General features: G+C 40.6%; 3 protein-coding genes across 3 annotated transcripts; 1 reads left to right on the top strand and 2 right to left on the bottom strand.

Annotated features, from left to right (window-relative positions):
* The first annotated feature begins 6,506 nt into the window (after positions 1-6,506).
* Positions 6,507-7,462, top strand: LOC129778372 (uncharacterized). Its single transcript, XM_055785241.1, has 3 exons — positions 6,507-6,739; positions 6,815-6,936; positions 6,988-7,462. The coding sequence occupies exons 1-3, from the start codon at positions 6,656-6,658 to the stop codon at positions 7,340-7,342; spliced, it is 561 nt and encodes a 186-aa protein (XP_055641216.1). The 5' UTR covers positions 6,507-6,655; the 3' UTR covers positions 7,343-7,462.
* Positions 7,463-9,289: 1,827 nt separating this feature from the next.
* Positions 9,290-11,084, bottom strand: LOC129777147 (la-related protein 7). Its single transcript, XM_055783228.1, has 3 exons — positions 10,807-11,084; positions 9,970-10,747; positions 9,290-9,911 (listed from the first exon to the last, which is right to left on the bottom strand). Exons 1-3 carry the CDS (start codon positions 10,994-10,996, stop codon positions 9,290-9,292), a joined length of 1,590 nt encoding a protein of 529 aa, XP_055639203.1. The 5' UTR covers positions 10,997-11,084.
* A 1,211-nt stretch (positions 11,085-12,295) lies between these two features.
* On the bottom strand, positions 12,296-16,537 carry LOC129772956 (uncharacterized protein K02A2.6-like). The gene has a single exon (XM_055776491.1). The coding sequence runs from the start codon at positions 16,535-16,537 to the stop codon at positions 12,296-12,298; it is 4,242 nt and encodes a 1,413-aa protein (XP_055632466.1).
* Positions 16,538-17,521: the final 984 nt, after the last annotated feature.

The raw sequence follows: 17,521 nt of genomic DNA, 5'->3' as shown, positions 1-17,521 counted from the left end.
GTAGCAGCTGTAAGAATAGCGATAAGCCGAAAATCGAAAAACAATCCTCACCTCAAAATGAGCCAACAAATAGACTCTAACAAGTCTTCCAAAAATCTTAGTTTGAGCTATTCAAACATTGGTTTTCTGAACGAACACCATTCACAAATTGATGAAAGTTTCTTTCGTTGTCCTCTTCCTCGGAAAACTCTCCGTTTGTTTCTCAATGCGTTTGACCGCTGTCAATTAGAATTCAAGTAATGGCTGACCGGCAATTCTGACATAACGTTCCACCTTATTATACCGCCTTGGTTTGACCAATACCAAATATTTGACTATTTTTGACAGACAATATTTGATCAACGTGTACTGATAAAATACTCGATTTCAATTTGAGGGGCTTAGAATGAAAGGGGTGTAAGTGATTTCATCGTCTTCTCTACATCGACTTTCTCTTTTGGTCATAACTTAGCTGCAAATATATTCGCAGCTGTATTTGACAATGCGGAAGAACCGCGTCTATCGGATGCTATAGCAAACTTAAATTGGAACGTTTTTGCAGTTGAGTTATTAACTGAAGAAAAAGTTGATGAAGAGAAATCGATCAAGTCTCGCGTAACTTTTGAAAAGGTCCAATGTAACATTTTCGTCAACTCGAGAAAAACGTAGTTGAAGCCCCAAACATTATTTCGCGAATTGTCTTAAAAGCTATCAATCTTTATTACTGTTTTCACCACTAGCTGTCAAGAATAACTCAGTAAAACCAATCGTAACTATTGTTTCGTGATTTGAGATTAAGGTTGAAGCCTCGGAGCGAAAGATGTTAAATTGGACGTTTTGACTGCCCGCGTTTGTACATTGGACATATTACGTTGTATTATAAAAATTTGAAACTAACTAATAAACAACAATCCAAATATCAGCATTTCGTTCTAAAGACTGATTATTATTGTTATCTAAGTGGTGCGGACTCAATCCACTTCATTTTCAAGCAAATTCATGCATGTTTTCAAGCGATTTCTTGCAATAAATTCTTAGACCACCAGAGATGCCAGATTTACAAATATGTTTGTAAATTTACAGACATGTCTGTAAAACACTTTTTGTTTTTGTTGTAGACTTTTTGGATATAACAATATTTCACAGGTTTTTGAAAAATAAAAGGGCTCTATTCATCACATCAAAAATATTCGACTCACCATATGACATTTTCCACAGTTTTAATACAGAAAAGTTATTATATTTAGTTTATATCAATACACATGACGTTAGACCAGCGATTCTCAACCTGCGGCCCGGCAGTCTTTCTGGTTGGCCCATCTGGTGTGTATGAAGTTTGGAACCCGTACTTTTGCCCTGACATCATTGCAGACGAAAGAGAGGATACGGTTATTCACAATTAATGAAAAATTGCATTCTCTGCAGGTAACGAAAAATCTTGAACGAAAATTGTCTCTGATAATTATTTTTTGTTCTAGATAAGATTGTTTTGCTGAAATGCAAGGAGATTTATTGAAAAATAGTAAGGCTAGGGTCAGGACTATGTCTTCTTAGTATTGAAACAAAATCGAATAGAAATTTTCATTCTATTCTCAACAATTTACATTCGCTTTCGGGCCTGCTTATGACGAAATATGGGTTACTGTTCGATATTGTTACCACAGACATAGTTCATGGCTAAGTGGGGATCTAAAACTTGTATAGCCTTGCATGGCGGATGGAAAATATACACTGTATTTTCTTATAAGTTTCATCAACGACAAGACCGCAAACCTTGGTGGATGTCCAATATATCAACGAAGAAATACCGATTTTTATAAAAATTAACAACGCGTATGTATGTGTATGTATGTATGTGTAGATCGTTGAAACATTTAAACACACTTACAACACATAAGTTATTAAGTGGTCCGAAAAATCAATTTTTTCCACTTTTTCCCAAAAATGACAAATGAAAATTAAAAACTTTTGAATCACTGAATCGATTTAGATGATCGACATATAAAATTGAAACTAATGACTTAGCCTTTTATTAAAAAATATTTAACTTGCGAAAAAAATAATTATATTTTAGTAATTATTGATCGTAGTCGTTTTTTATTTTTTTTTGTGACTTTGGACTAGAGGGCGCTATATTTTTATATTTTTCCTTGAAAACTGAGGATTTTTTACATAACATATCTCGATATCAGAGATGCTATTTTTTTGTTTTTTTAGATATGATGTTTCAAAGTAATCCGGTGGTTCGAAAAATCATTTTTTCCCCTTTGTCCAAAAATAACTTTCTGCAAAAAATCATAACATTTGAACTACTGAACCGGTTTTGATGATCGATGTATTAAATGGAAGCCAATAAGCAAAATTTGAAAAAATATCACACTTGCGGGACGGATATTAGTAGCATAGTTCTAGTTTAGTCACATATGAATATTGATCGAAGACTTAAAACATGTTAAATTTACAAATTTAGAACTTAAAAACGATAATTATAACATCTCCGATATCGAGATATGTTAGGTAAATAATCCTCAGCTTTCCATAAAAAATATTAAAAAAATATAGTGCTCCTATCTTTAAACGAGAAAACTATGAAAAAATAACTCAATCAATAATTACAAAAACAAGAATTAATTTTTTTCGCAAAAGTAACATTTTTCCAAAGAAAAATAGCTCGTAAGCTTCAATTTGATCATGTCGGTCCAATAGTTCAAGAGTTATGTTTTTGTAGTGGGAAAAATGGGTAAAATTTGTTTTTCAAACCATCGATTAGTTTTGAAAAATCATATTTCAAAAACGAAAAAAATAGCATCTCTGATATCGAGATATTTTATGTAAAAAATTATCACGTTTCAAGAAAAAATATAAAAAAATATAGCGCCCCCTAGTCCAAAGCCATGAAAACATTAAAAAACGAGTACAATCAATAATTACGAAAATAGGATCCATGTTATCTGCAAGTTCAATATTTCTCAATTAAAGCTCATTGGCTTAAATTTGATATGTCGATCATCTAAATCGGTTAAGTGGTTCGAAAGTTATAAATTTTTGAAAAAAGTCATTTTGGGAAAAAGTGGAAAAAAATGATTTTTTGGATCACCCTAAAATGGAAATGGGCACCCCAATGAAAAAATAAAAAAATACGAGTCTAATGTTTTGCGATAAAGTACAACATTACCACTTTTGACGAAGATCTGAGAACCACTGGTTTGGCATGGAATGGCTGTATATATATACAAAATACAATCTTACGTGCATCACGATGTACAAAGTATTAATGAATATGTGAAAATTAACGTTAAAAGACATTTCTATAGATCTGCACACTTTTACAGACTTTTCCACATTTTTAACAGACATTCACATGTTTTTACAGACTTTTTTTAAAAATCATCTGGCATCTCTTCCTTCCACTTTTTATGGAATATTTTCAAATCGCAGGAGTAAACATTTACGTGACTCTGACTTCGTTTGTTTTTATTTCGTTCGGAAAAACGTTATGTCAAAGAGAGGGGACATTAAAAAGGCGTAGCTCAGTGAAAGGCTGAGATGCTCTTTCAGAGATGCAATGGTTAATTAAACAATTTACGGAAAAATGTAGTTCGTTCATTTTATTGTTTGCATTATTTTTGCCCCTGACAACAATACCTCTTTTATAGTGTTGATTATCATAAGAAAAATAACACTCCTGATCGTTGGATCTCTTTTGACATTTCAATTGGATCTTTTTTGACAGCCGTTTTGATTCAGTCCGCACTACCTAGATTGTTATCACTCGTTGAATTGCACTGAAATGGATAACAACACCTGTAAGAAACAAATTCCAAAACGACCGAAGTACGACTGCGAGTTGTATTGACTGCTTTGTTACTTCGGACGTTTCAGCCGTCGGATATTTTGACGTAGGACTACGTCTAACCGGAAGATATAGGGGGTGAAATGGAAATCTAGGCACTGAACAAGTAGGAAAAAATGCAAGATTTGGAACGCTTATAACTCGAGCATTTCTCAATAGATCGCAAAGGTTTTTGCATCAATTGATAGGAAATAAATCTACGCATCTATCATAACGAATAATATTTCATTTTACTTGAGATAAATAATTGAATAATTGTGAAATATCAAGCATTGTCAAAATGCACTATGTGCCCATTTTTGATTGGTCCATTTTGTGCTCCTCAAATCGTACCGACCAAAACGGGCAACCAGAGCAGCAGCGAAATAGAATGAAGCACGATTGGAAAGGAAAAAGAAAACAATGAACGAAACATTGGTCGCAGTCTCACACATGCGTAATTCTCGAGCCAGCCAGTCAGCTTAAAAATCCCCGCTCCGCTGCCGTAACGATCATTCTCATTCAAACCGTACACCACATCAGTTCGCATCACAACACATCAACAAATCAACCCAAGCAGCCATGTCTGGACATGGCAAAGGAGGAAAAGTGAAGGGAAAGGCAAAATCCCGCTCGAACCGTGTTGGTCTGGAGTTTCCCGCAAGGGTAGCTAGGCCGAGCCGGCGTTATATAGTTTCGGCCACCGAAGTGATCGAGTTAGCTGGCAAAGCTGCTCGCGACGATATGAAAACCCGCATTCGGAACAGAACACATTCGGTTCGGTGGACAATCAAGACAACAGGCAGTTGCAGCGAGTGGCGAGTGGCAAAAACGCAATCGCAAAACGGCATCAGGTAGCAGAAGAAAAAAGTTTGTTCTTTATACAAACTGCTTTGGTGGCAAATCCAGAACAAGGCGGCATCGAGGGCGTTCGAAATGGTTTTTTTTCAAAACTACGAGTACTAAGTTTTCTAAATTGGAACCATTCCATAAAACAAGGCGCTTTTCAGGGCCATTAAACCTTCCAAAAAAGAGTTTAGGAAATACTGTTCAATGCTTTCTAAAACATTATCCAAAATAATAATAAAACACAAATTGATTTTTTCATAATTTGTTTGCCAGGATATGATGAGTATGTGAATTTGGCAGTTGTTCTGAGCTTATTGATTTTCACCAATTCTTAAATTGCTTCTAGATTGAAAGTACAGTAATTTACACTTATCTCGACATTTAGCTAATTGGACGGACCTGTAATGCGACATATTTAGTTGAACATTTTTGTAAACATAGAGTTCGGGGTCCAAATTATGACCCCACATTGAAAGTCGACACTGTTCCACTGTCATCGCAAATGTTCAATTACAGGTTAAAATTACCTCCAATCCGATACTGAGTGGTGGTAATGCGACGTGCCATTACAGAAAGGTTTAGCCGAACAAGATGGGGATATCGAGTGATAACACAACAATAAACTCTTTAGATTGAAGATAATTTTGTGATCCTGAAAAGGACCCTTTTTAGCCTGCATGTGAATCCAACGAGCGAACAAATCGTAATGAATGTATTTTTTTGCCATCGCTCCCTTTTAACGCTCATTCGTTCGTCTCGTTGGACTCGCCCCTCTGACTGAGTCTGCCGATTTGTCTCTATCCTGTGAGTGTGTACCGCTAGAGTATAAAACACGCGGACCCCAAAAAAATATCTTATTTTCTTTCAAACCGTAAACCCGTGTGGTTGTACGGCATCGGCATCGTGGACGTAACAAAGGAGGACAAGTTAAGGAAAAGGCAAAGTCTCATTCGAACCGTGCAGGTCTCCAGTTCCCTGTTGGTCGCATTCACTGATTGCTCCGCAAGGGTAACTAGGCCGAACGGATTGGTGCCGGAGCACCAGTATACCTAACAGCGATTATAGAGTTTCGGCCGTCGGAGTGCTCGAGTTGGCTTGCAAAGCTGCTCACGACAATTAGAAAACCCGCATCAAGAACAGAGCAGCTTCGGTTCGGCGCTCATCAAGGCAACAATTAGTTTCAGTGAGTGGCAAAGTGTTTCTCCGGCACGTCGCATTAAATGTAATTTACTGAACAACATGTCACAAGCTGGATGGGAAGAAATTTTCCAACTGTGAAAGCTGTGGCGAGTGGCAAACGCAATAGCTAAACAGGAAGGTTTAACCGAACAATATGGGAATATCGAGTGATAACAAAAACACAACACCGAAGGTTCTTTTCCGAACCATCAACATATTCATAAAGAGTAAACAGTTAACTAATCCATTTTTCAGGTAGATAGGTAGGTATTCACGTAGGAGAAGAAAATAAAACAATATATTTAAAATATATTTAACAAAAGCTGTCCCCATTGTATAGTCCTACGTCACTCCGGTTATGTCCCCGACATTACCCACCCGTCTTTTTTTTTGTATCGGCGACAAAAAGATGAAACAGATTGATACTTGAACGATTGTTTTTGTAATACATTCAATGATTGAAAACTAATAGCGTGCATCCATTAACTCGATTTGTTTACATTTGTTACATAGGACCTTTCCAAAAGTTACGCGAGAAGTCACTTACACCCCTTGCATTCTAAGCCCCTCATTTGTACCCCAATATGTTCCCGAAAGACGTAATCCTACGTCAAAAACTTCTGCCTGGTGGCGTACGATTTCGAGTTTGTATCACTGTACATTGAGAGCGTCGGTCAGTTATTACAGTTGTTTGTTTACCTTTTTTATTCATACAAAAGAAACCAAAAAAAAAACATAACGAACCCGAAATTTCTAATAACATCAATATTCAACGTCTCTTTTTAATTCGTACATTCTTTTGTCTCATATGCCAAAATGCAACAAACCGCGCGGAAGAAAAATTTGTTAATAATTGAAGAAAGCGCCAATCGCAAGCTTATGCAGAATTTGCTCTTTGAGGTGAGGTCTCCGTGTTCCGTTAGAATCATGCATGCGATGGATTCGAAACAGCAATAACACCTAAATTATTCCAAGGTCGCAGTAAAGTACGCTACCAGCAATAAATACGTTATTTTCGTTACCGAAAAGCCGATAGATCAAGTCTCGCGGAAAGTGTTGCATGATTACAACAATATTTACAAGATGATTATATTCATGTGAGTCAGATAGCAGAAGTGTGTCCTTATAACTGATCTTCTTTTTTTCAGTTACACTAAATCTGTACAGACTGCACTGCAAAAGCTGAATGATATCCAGCAGTGGAATTTCACCCCGAGTCTAGTGATAATCGAGTCCATACATGATTTGCTGCATGCTAGCGGCGATCATACCAACTATATGCACTGTCTATTCATATCGACGGTTCTCGATACGGTGCAATACTTTTCTCAGAAGCAACATGATAGCTGCCAATGTATATTCAGTGTTACTAAAGATATTTTTACAACAGGAAAAGTATCATTCGAAATGTACTTCCGGGAGGAAAACGTTATCGATGGTCAAACAATAACTTCGTGTACGGATTTTCTCGACATTCTGAGAGAATGTTTAGTTACGCAATAATTTTTTCTCAAATCGCTTATTTTTACAGGCTCAGTTACATAAGTTTACTGCTAACTGTATTGTTACAAGTATATATAAACATTTTTCCTTAATTCTAAATTTAATAAAGTAGAAAATCGATTACTCGCGTTCTACTCGAGTTTAGAAGGGTGCCATATTTTCTTCAGGAAAAGGAAGGGATATACCGACTTACTGCCGAATCTCCGTGAGAAAAGTTCAAATGTTTCTCACAAAGCAAGTTATATAACATATTATTCAATAGAGGCGGCAGACCCCGAGAGTGTAATTTGTCTGACAAAACCTCTATTGAAACTGAATCAAAGGCCCCCTTTATGTCCAAGAATACTGAAGCCATTTGTTTTTCAACGTGAGCCATTTGAATTTCTGAAGAAAGCAACGCAAGACAATCATTCGTCACCTTGCCCCTGCGGAATTCATATTGTGTATCTGAGAGTAGGCCATTCGGTTGAACCCATCGATCAAGGCGAAACAAGAATAGGTTTTTTAATAGCTATACTCGTACTTGTCTCCGATCATCTGGAATAATATTATGTTCCAGAAACCGATTGAATCAATTCAACAAGCGATGTTTCGCCACATCAGGGAGGTTTTTCAATAAGTTGAACTTAATTCTATCCGTTCCTGGAGCCGAATTGTTACAGGAAAGGAGAGCAAGAGAGAATTCTACCATCGAAAACTCGGAACCGCGCTGTCATAGTTCAAGCGCGGAAGGAAATTATACTCCTCCAATGAAGGTAAACCATCTCTGGATTTGATGGCTAGAGCAATCGCGTCCGCATATTTAGAAATTTCGATTGGCAAGTGATTACTACCGTTGGGATCCTGGATTACATTTCACTTGCAATCTTAACGATAGTGAATTCGAGCAAAGCGAAAGGTCAAGAGCACTTGGGTCAGCAGGAGGTTTAGGTACACGTGTTGTTTCCCCAGTGTTCAAAAAGGTCATATTGAAGCTATTACAAAGGTCATATATCAACAATGAACAATTGTCGTCCTACTGTTCCCCCCAGGCAGTTCCGTGAGAGTTGAAGTCTCCCAAGATCAATCGTGGCTCAGGAAGGAGTGAGCACATGTCAGCAAGCGGCTAGCCGCAGCTCTCGGAGGCCACTACAAGCTGACAATACAGAGGTCTTTGCCTCTGATGTTTGCATGACAAGCAACAGCTTCAATCCCTCCAATAGGTGGAAGGTCAATTTTCTAAAAAATGGGTAGCACTTATTGATCCACAATAGCACCCCTCCGTATCTGTAAACACGGTCCAAGCGTATAATATTAAAATCATGGAAAGAGAGATCATCTCGTGAAGAAAGCCAAGTTTCGGACATAGCAAAAACATCACAATTGGAGTTATGAATTAAAAATTTGAATGTATCTAATTTAGGGATAAGACTACGACAACAAACCAATGAGATCTCCGACCTCTCTATTTAAATTAGTCACCAAGAGAGATAATCATTGCAAGTAGCGGCCATGTTTGCATCAGTTGCTGCAAAATTGTCTTTAATACTAGAAGCATTGCGGTGACAATGGTTTCGATTGAGTCGGAAACCTTAAAACACGTGAAGTTTTGATCCACGATGTCAGTCAACTTTATAAAACCCGGTTGGGAAGTTGAACTAGACGGAAAAACAGGGACAGTGGGGGAAGTCCCCTCGAGTGCTCGGTCGTTCGAAGGTGAACTATTCCCATGGAAGCCAGAAGGAACCTGATTTTGCTTGTCCGCTGCACTCGATTTTTTTTGCAACCTTACAGAAGGTATCACCGGAGGGACTTGTCCTTGAACTTTGGGAGTGGTCACATTTTTGCTCCGGGAATTCCCTTTGAAAATAAACGGTGTGCCCCGTTAGTGCCCGCTTCGCAATAAAATTGTTTGGAATAAACAACACCTTTTTCAAGAGAGTTCGAATATATTTCTTAATATACAATTCAATCTTCATCTTCAAACTTGATATGTGTGTTCACCTTTTTCAGCAGTTTGGTACGACCGCGTAATCTTTCCACTTTAACCTTTTTGCTCAGTTTATCCTCCCGATCCTGTTTAATTTTGTCCCAGTAGCTTTTTTCCGTTTCGCCACTCAAAATCTGCGCAATATATTCTGCCGTACTGTATTCTTTCAGCAATTGGTTTGCTGAACCGACTTTATCCACTCTAACGAAGGCATCCATGTCGCCCTCCTTCAGATCAATATACTTTACATAGGGATACTGCTTTAGTTCCGTTTTGAAATCCTTTACATTGACGCACGGAACGCGGAATTTAATGTTCACAATCAGGCCCGGTTCGAACGAAAACAAGGGTTTCTTGCTCTGCTGATCTTGTTCTTCCAATTTGGTGGCCTCAGCCGCGGCTTCCTCATCTGTCAGAGCGCCATAGAAATTGACACGGGGTGAGGATTTTACCGCTTTGGAAGCCGAAACTGTTTGATTCGGTGTTCGATTTTGCTGAGGTTTATTGAAGCGATTATTGACACTGAAAATTTTCTTCAGCTTTTTGGCTTCCGCTCTTTGTAGATTCAAATACTTATTTCGAAGCCGTCGCCACTCTTGTCTGTAATGAGGAAACATATTAATACCACACCCCAGCCAACAGATTCTATTGTATATACTTTGGCATAATTTTCAATTCATAAACTTTATCGTCTTGTTGAATTTCTTTCTTGACCGCACTGGGTCCTCTCCTGTGCCGCTTCTTTTTCTTGCTCTCACTTCCTTCAGGTTTTTTACCTTCGTCATCCCCCGTTTCACTATCAGGCTCGCTGGTAGTGTCTTCATTGACGCTTTCTTTAGGGTCCTTCGCACCGAATTCATTCGCTTCATTTATCTTAATTCGCTTCGACGGTGGTTCCTCCAAGACATCTTCATCTTTTGACTCTTTCCCGTCCGTGAGTCCAGTTTTCTCTGCGTCATTTTTCGCGCTTTCCCCAACACTATCTTCATGCGATGGCTTCTCCTTGTCCAGACCGAAGCTTGCGATGCTGAGCAACTTGTCCGGCTCGGTGTCCTCATAGGTCAGCACACCGCCGAACGCTTGAAATGTCTTAAGAGCCTTCACAACACTGGACTGTTCCTCAAACTCAACGAATCCAAACTCTTTTATCTTCTTCGAGTATTTAAACTTTGGCAACGAAACGTACACAACTTTGCCGTATGCCGAGAAAACATTTCGCACCCAATCGTGGTCCGCTTTCGGCGGGAGACTTTCCACGTAGATCGTGCACTCTTCACAGTTAGCCCGTTCCTGTAGCTCCGTTACCCGACGAACTTTGCTTCGATCTTCCGATAGTTGCAGAAGGTCCGAATTTTTCAAAGCTGTAGCAATGTCCTCGATGCAATCAGTGAGCTTTTTAATTCGATTAAATTTTAGGAACTCTTCGAGTGGGATAACTGTGAATAAACAGTGTATATAAAACTACACGATCAGCAAACGATTAGTGCTAACTCACATGGGTTATTTTTGATACATTGTCCAAGATATCGATCCTTTGACAAATTTGCATCCGAAAAGTAGAATTCCATTTGACCACGGATCGCGTTGAACTTATGCTTTTTACGGTGGCGTCCCTTCTTGTCCGACGTAGTTATTTTCGGATTTATTGCTGGTTTTTCTACTGCTGTTCCCGCAGACTCCATCATTAAATTTTACGTTTGTATTCTGAGGATTTTGTGGAATTCAGACGCCGACAAAGTATTGTTTACCTATTTTGACAATCAATCAATCTTTTGTTTATTTTCATCTGTTTCCAACACGGTAAACGCATTCAAAGCAATTGACGAATTTACGTTGGATTTACAACCAGATGGCGCAGCGAGTAAAATGAAGATGTTTTGTTTTTTTGGTATGAAATTCGTTAAAATTTTCGTTTCATGTATTCATGTTTCATGTATTCTTTCCACGCTGAAAAGGTTAGAAAATCATCATTTTACAATGTGTTATGTACATTACGAGTATAAGTATTAGTATTGTAACATTAATTTTTCTCAACTAAGTAAACGATGAATTCGTCAATTGACGAATTTATGCAAAGCTGAATCAGCTCATGCGACATCTACATTAGAACTCAGAACCACAAAAGTGAGGGTGTTTGTTCATTTTACGCACTGAAAAGCAAGATTCGGTGGTGATTATTCATTTTATTTCAATTTAGATTCATTTCAGCCATTGAATGTCGTCAGTATATGGTAAGAATGTTGGAGTTTTGTATGTTTACGATGGTTTCAACACGCGATTTGACCAAAGTCATAGATAGTCTTCGAAAATTTTATGTTTGATAATGCATACCGATTATTGATACTATGGATAATTGCGATGAAACCGATATCATATCAAATTGGCTGATATCATTGATTATGTAGGGGCCGATACGAGAAGGATTTGCAGTATTTTTAGCACAAAACACCCTATTCGTCGTTTACTTAGTTGAAAAAAATTAAAGTTACAATACTTATAACAAGCTATTCCTCGTAATACACATAGCACATTGTAAAATGATGATTATAACATTGTAATTTATAGGGGGTCTTCGTAGCCACTTGGTTACGGTTCGCTTTAGAGATGGGCAAAACAGTTCACTTTGATAAACGGTTCACTCATTAACCGTTCATCTAAGTGAATCAGTTCTTTTGAACCGTTCTTTCGCTCTTTCGTTCAGCGGTATTAAGAACAACATAGAATATTAGCTGGAACCCAACATCAATAGACAGCTTTTAATTGATATCGTTGGATTGGATAGTATCTACTTCTTGAATGTCGTTCACGTTCCCTGTGGGACTTTTGCCGTCTCAACGTATGCATTAACTAGCGTCATTTAGTAATATTTAGTTGAGATTTCTTTAGCCAAATAACACGCCTTGAATGTATTCCGAGGGGCTCTAGAATAAGCGTGGCCACAGTCAAAGTACGTAGAATAGAAGGTAGTCTCCTCCCTGCTTTGTTCAAGTAGTGATAGGTGTTATGATGTGAGGGTAAACCGAGGAAGTAACGTAACAACGAATAAACATGTATTTCATGTAATAATAGTTAAAGTACAATTGTATACTACGTTCACAGTCGGCTCTATCGACAATGAGAAACCCGATGACATTCCTCCTCAAATCACATCCGGTTTGTTGACAGCTGTCGGGTGACGGCTGTGGAATGGCTTGCTCTGCTTGCTCGGGTTCTCCAATACAGTCGCCGTGACGTTTCCGCAATTGGTTGCTGTGTGAGCGGATTAATCGTTGTCGTTCCGGGAGCCAAACATTGTATATGACTCGTCCTATACGTTCTACGATTTCTCCGGCGACCCAGCTCCAGTTGTTTCCTTGGTGCACCTGCGCATACACCTTGTCCCGTACACCAAAGTTCTTCTCCCTTGCACCATGTTTTGAGTTGAATTGACGATCTTGTTTACTATTTTCCAACTTGGTAAATTTGCTCGGTGGACGAAGAAGTTCTAAAGAAGTACGCATGGGTCGACCAAGTAAGATTTCGGCAGGTGATTTGCCACCAGGTGCACTCCGGCAGGGTGTGGATCGATAGCAACACAGGAAGATATCGAGTGCTTCGTCCAGGTCTTCCCCTCCGGCCTGAATTTTCTTGACCGTCCTTTTAAAGGTGTCAACGAAGCGTTCCGCTTGCCCGTTGCTTTGGGGATGGAACGGTGCTGTTTTGAGATGCATAATCCCATTTGCCTCGCAGAATTTCTCGAAGGTGTCGCTAGTGAGCTGCGGACCATTATCGGTTACCAGTACTTCCGGCATACCGAATCTCCCGAAGATCTTCCGAAGACTCGACACTGTTGCAGTGGTGGTGATGTGCTTGGTCGGAATAATCTCCGGCCACTTGGAGAATGAATCCACCACTAGTAGAAAGTATGTGTCGTTGATGGGACCAGCAAAATCTGCGTGAACTCTCTGCCACGGTTTTTCAGACGTCGGCCACGACTCGAGTTTCGTCTTGGTGTCTGCTTTTGCGACCGAGGCACACTCCTGACAAGCACGAACTAGCGCGGTGATTTGATCATCGATGTTTGGCCAATAAACAAAATTCCGGGCCAGTGAACGCATCCGATCGATGCCTGGGTGCCCTCTGTGCAGTTGCTGAAGTACCTTCTGCTGCAATTTCTTCGGGACTACAATCCGGTCACTGTACATCAGGACTTTGTGAGCGACGTACAGTGAATCTCTACGAGCGAAGAACTGCTGGACCTCCGGTGTTCCGGAGAGAGACTTAACTTCAGATGGCCAACCCTTTTGCACAAACTCCATGACCTTCTGCAGAGTCTGATCCTCACAGGTATCGTCCGCTATCGTTTTGTAAGAGATGGGAAGATATTCGATAGAGTGGCAGACAATGTTGCAGATGACACTTTCGACTTCCAGCGACGCGATTATGTAGTCCTCGTCTGGTTTGATGTGTGAGTTGATTAGACGAGAAAGGATGTCTGCATGCCCGAAGTGATCCGTGGAAACATATTCGATGCGGAAGTCGTACAGAAGCATAGTGAGGGCCCACCTTTGAAGACGGTTGGCTGTGTACGGAGGAATCCCACGCTTTGATCCAAAAATCGCTAGGAGTGGTTTGTGATCGGTCTGTAGAACAAACTGTCTCCCATAGATCATTCGGTGAAATTTTGTAACGGCGTATACCAGACCCAGGGCTTCCTTCTCGATCTGGCTATAGCGGGACTCCGCTGGCGTCAGACTTCGGGATGCGTGATAGATTGCCTTCTCTGATCCGTCAGGAAAACGATGTGCAATGCGAGCACCAATGCCCACATTCGATGCATCTGCTGATACAACTATTTGTAGTCGAGGATTATAGTGCGTTAGCATAAGCGGAGACTGGAGAATTTCCTTGAATCGGTCAAAAGAACGTTGACAGACATTGGACCACTGGTAGCTGGTACCCTCTTTGAGCAACTCATCCAGCGGTTGACGTAGGGTACGCATTTCTCGGATGTACTTCCCATAATAATTTATCGCACCCAAGTAGGATCGAAGTGTGGGAACGTCGTGAGGAGGAGGCATATTGACGATTGCCTTCACCTTGTCCGGGTCCGGACGAATGCCTTCGGTGTCCAACAGCTGGCCCAAGTACTTTACTTGATGCATGAAGAATTTGCACTTGTCGAACTTTACCGTCAATCCATACTCTTGTAGACGTTGCAAGACACGGTACAGGTTCTGCTTGTGCTCCTCGGCGGTGCGACCACCGACAAGAATATCGTCGAGGTACGGAGATGTACAAGGAATTCCACTGAGCATGGCATCCATAATCTGCTGGAAAGCACCGGGTGCACATTTTATACCGGGAGAAAGTCTGTTGAAACGGTACAGCCCCTTGTGGGTGTTAATGGTAGCGAACTTCCTGCTTTCCTCATCGATCTCTACTTGCAGATAAGCATCTGATAAATCGATGTGACTAAACATCGTACAATTCGCCATTCGTTTGAATATGTCTTCCGGGAGTGGAAGTGGATAGCTGTTCGTTTCAAGTGCGCTATTTAAACCAGTAGAAAAATCCGCACAAATTCGCACTGACCGATCTGGCTTGCGGACCACTACGATGGGAGCTGCCCAATCTGCATAGGTCACTGGTGTGATGATGCCTAAATCTTCAAGCCGCTTCAACTCGTCATCAACTACGGCCTCCATGTTGTACGAAACTGGCCGCTTGGGCTTGAATACCGGCTGAGCGTCTGACTTAAGGTTGAAATGCACTTGTGTTTTAGTGCAGAGTCCCATGCGATTGGTGAACACATCGGGGAATTCGGCCTTTAGTTCGAGTACCAGCTGGTCTGGTTGTTGACTACCAACCAGCTTGCAGAATGACGAAAACGGTACATCCCAGAGCCCAAACTCATCCATTAGATCTGAGCCTAGAATATTGAGAGGAAGGTCAGCACAGCAAACATAGCAATTACCTTCCTTGTGGGTTTCGCCAATGGTATAGGTAGCTCGGAACATAGCCTCGATGCTTAGTCTGTCCCCGGAAGCTGTTTGTACTTGACAGTCCGGCGGGGACGTCCGTGGTGCCCCGACATTGATCCAGTTCTGCCTGGATATGATGGTTATGTCTGAGCCCGAATCCAGCTGCATTTTTATTGGAACTCCGTTTATCGCTGTCTCCACGTAGCGCCGACTTCGTGAGACGTTATTGACAGTTACAATCCTGGCTGCGTGGTATTTGTTGTTTTTCTGCTTCCCCTTGGACGATTTCGAACCGGACTTGAATGTAAAACAGGAACAGTACCCCTCTTTATGGCCGGTACGACCACAATCACGGCACTTGTGTGTCTTAAAGCTGCATTCGCTGGAAAAATGCATTCCACCGCAGGACCAACACGGTGTCTTCGGTGTGTCGGATTTGTTACCACCAAACTTCTTCTTGTACTGGTTACGATGGGGAGAACTGGATCGAACAGCTTGCGTAGCAACAGTCGTAGCAGTGGAGGCAACCTGACGTCCGATCAGCGAAGTGTCTTTCTTCAAATTGATCATGCTTTTGCACTCCTCCACTATCTTCTCCAGCGTGATGTCCTGTGTCTCGTTGATTTTTGACACCAGGCGCATCCGGATGTCCGCGTCCTTTGCTGATTTCAACCCGCACACATAAATTAGTGCCTTAAACTGATCCTCTTTTAGCTCCTGCAGCTTGAAATCCACACATGCTCGATTGACTCTACAGGAATAGGTTATGAAATCTTCATTTTCCTCCTTCGCCGTTTGGAGACACTTGTACCGGCGATGAAACGTGGAAACCGGACTGCCGAAAATGGTTTTCAACTTGGCAATCGTCTCCTCGAAGGTGAATTTCTTTGAGAGCTTGGGAAGAATGAATGAAGTGTACCTTTCGTGTGCTGCCGGGTTGAGCTTGCGAAGCAATAGCCGTACCTTCGCGCCGTCGTCTAGTTTGGAAGCGTCTTTCTCGAACAGATCCGCATATCTGCTGAACCATGACTCGAACGAGCAGTCTTTCTCTAGATCGTAAGCAAACTCGGTAATATTACTCGCTAAGGAATCTAGCACTAGCTCATTCTGGTTGGTGTTCTGGACATTCCCTTGAATGTTTGCCATCTGATCCGCCAACTGGGTCATTAGTGCCTGTTGGTTGGAAAGCAGTTGTAAGATCGTTTCCTTGAACGGTTGATCCATGTTGCTGCCTGGTGGCACCGGTGGTTGTGGTAACGGCATGGGAAACACGTGGGTGGAACACGACGCGGCGTTTTTCGACTTGTTTTCTCGGAAAACGGAAAATTACCGGCACGACTTTTCTTACAGCCTCGTCGCCACTTTGTTATGATGTGAGGGTAAACCGAGGAAGTAACGTAACAACGAATAAACATGTATTTCATGTAATAATAGTTAAAGTACAATTGTATACTACGTTCACAGTCGGCTCTATCGACAATGAGAAACCCGATGACATTCCTCCTCAAATCACATCCGGTTTGTTGACAGCTGTCGGGTGACGGCTGTGAGCGTAACAGAACAGGGTCGCACTCCAACAATAGGCAAAGAAAAAAAGGAAAAAATTGTAATAAACCATCGATCGAATCCATATAAATTCGAACATTTTTGATTTTTTTTAATTGTAGCAAAAGAACTGTCTTAAAATATGTTTCTAAATGATGAAATAGCTGTTTACTTAATCATTTTAAAATTGAAAACAGTGAAATTATCGCACCTGTATTATAAAAATAACACAAAAACCGATGAACAAATGTGTGGAGAGGTTATATCGAAGCAGTGTCGTTCCCGCAAAAACTGCTGATTTTTTCCCTTTGAAACATCCATCAAGAATCATCGCGACGCTTTCAATGGTTTCGGTTTGGAGTGTTCAGCCGTAGTGAGGCCACATAAGGGACCAAATTGGCATTTCTGGAAAACGAGAAAAAGATTTCCTCCATCCCGGATCATCTTCCGAAGTGATTGCAAATAAATATTTTGCACTTTCGCAAGAAGTGAATGTATAAATTTGGAATTTTGTGTATAACCATTGGAACGGAACGTTTTGGAAGATCCAAGAAGCGTATGCATAGAATAGCTGAAAACATCTCCGATTAGTTTATCTCATCACAATTTACGTCTTCTTTGCTGATTATAGGTTAAGTATCCCCAAAAGAATCCGGCGAAAAATGAAGCGAACAAACAAATATGTTTCGCGTATAGAACGAG

The sequence above is a fragment of the Toxorhynchites rutilus genome, chromosome 3 (assembly GCF_029784135.1).
Source record: "Toxorhynchites rutilus septentrionalis strain SRP chromosome 3, ASM2978413v1, whole genome shotgun sequence".
In the NCBI taxonomy this organism is placed as follows: Eukaryota; Metazoa; Arthropoda; class Insecta; order Diptera; family Culicidae; genus Toxorhynchites; species Toxorhynchites rutilus.
The sequence above is the reverse complement of the archived record's forward strand: the minus strand, read 5'-3'. Positions and strand labels throughout refer to the sequence as shown.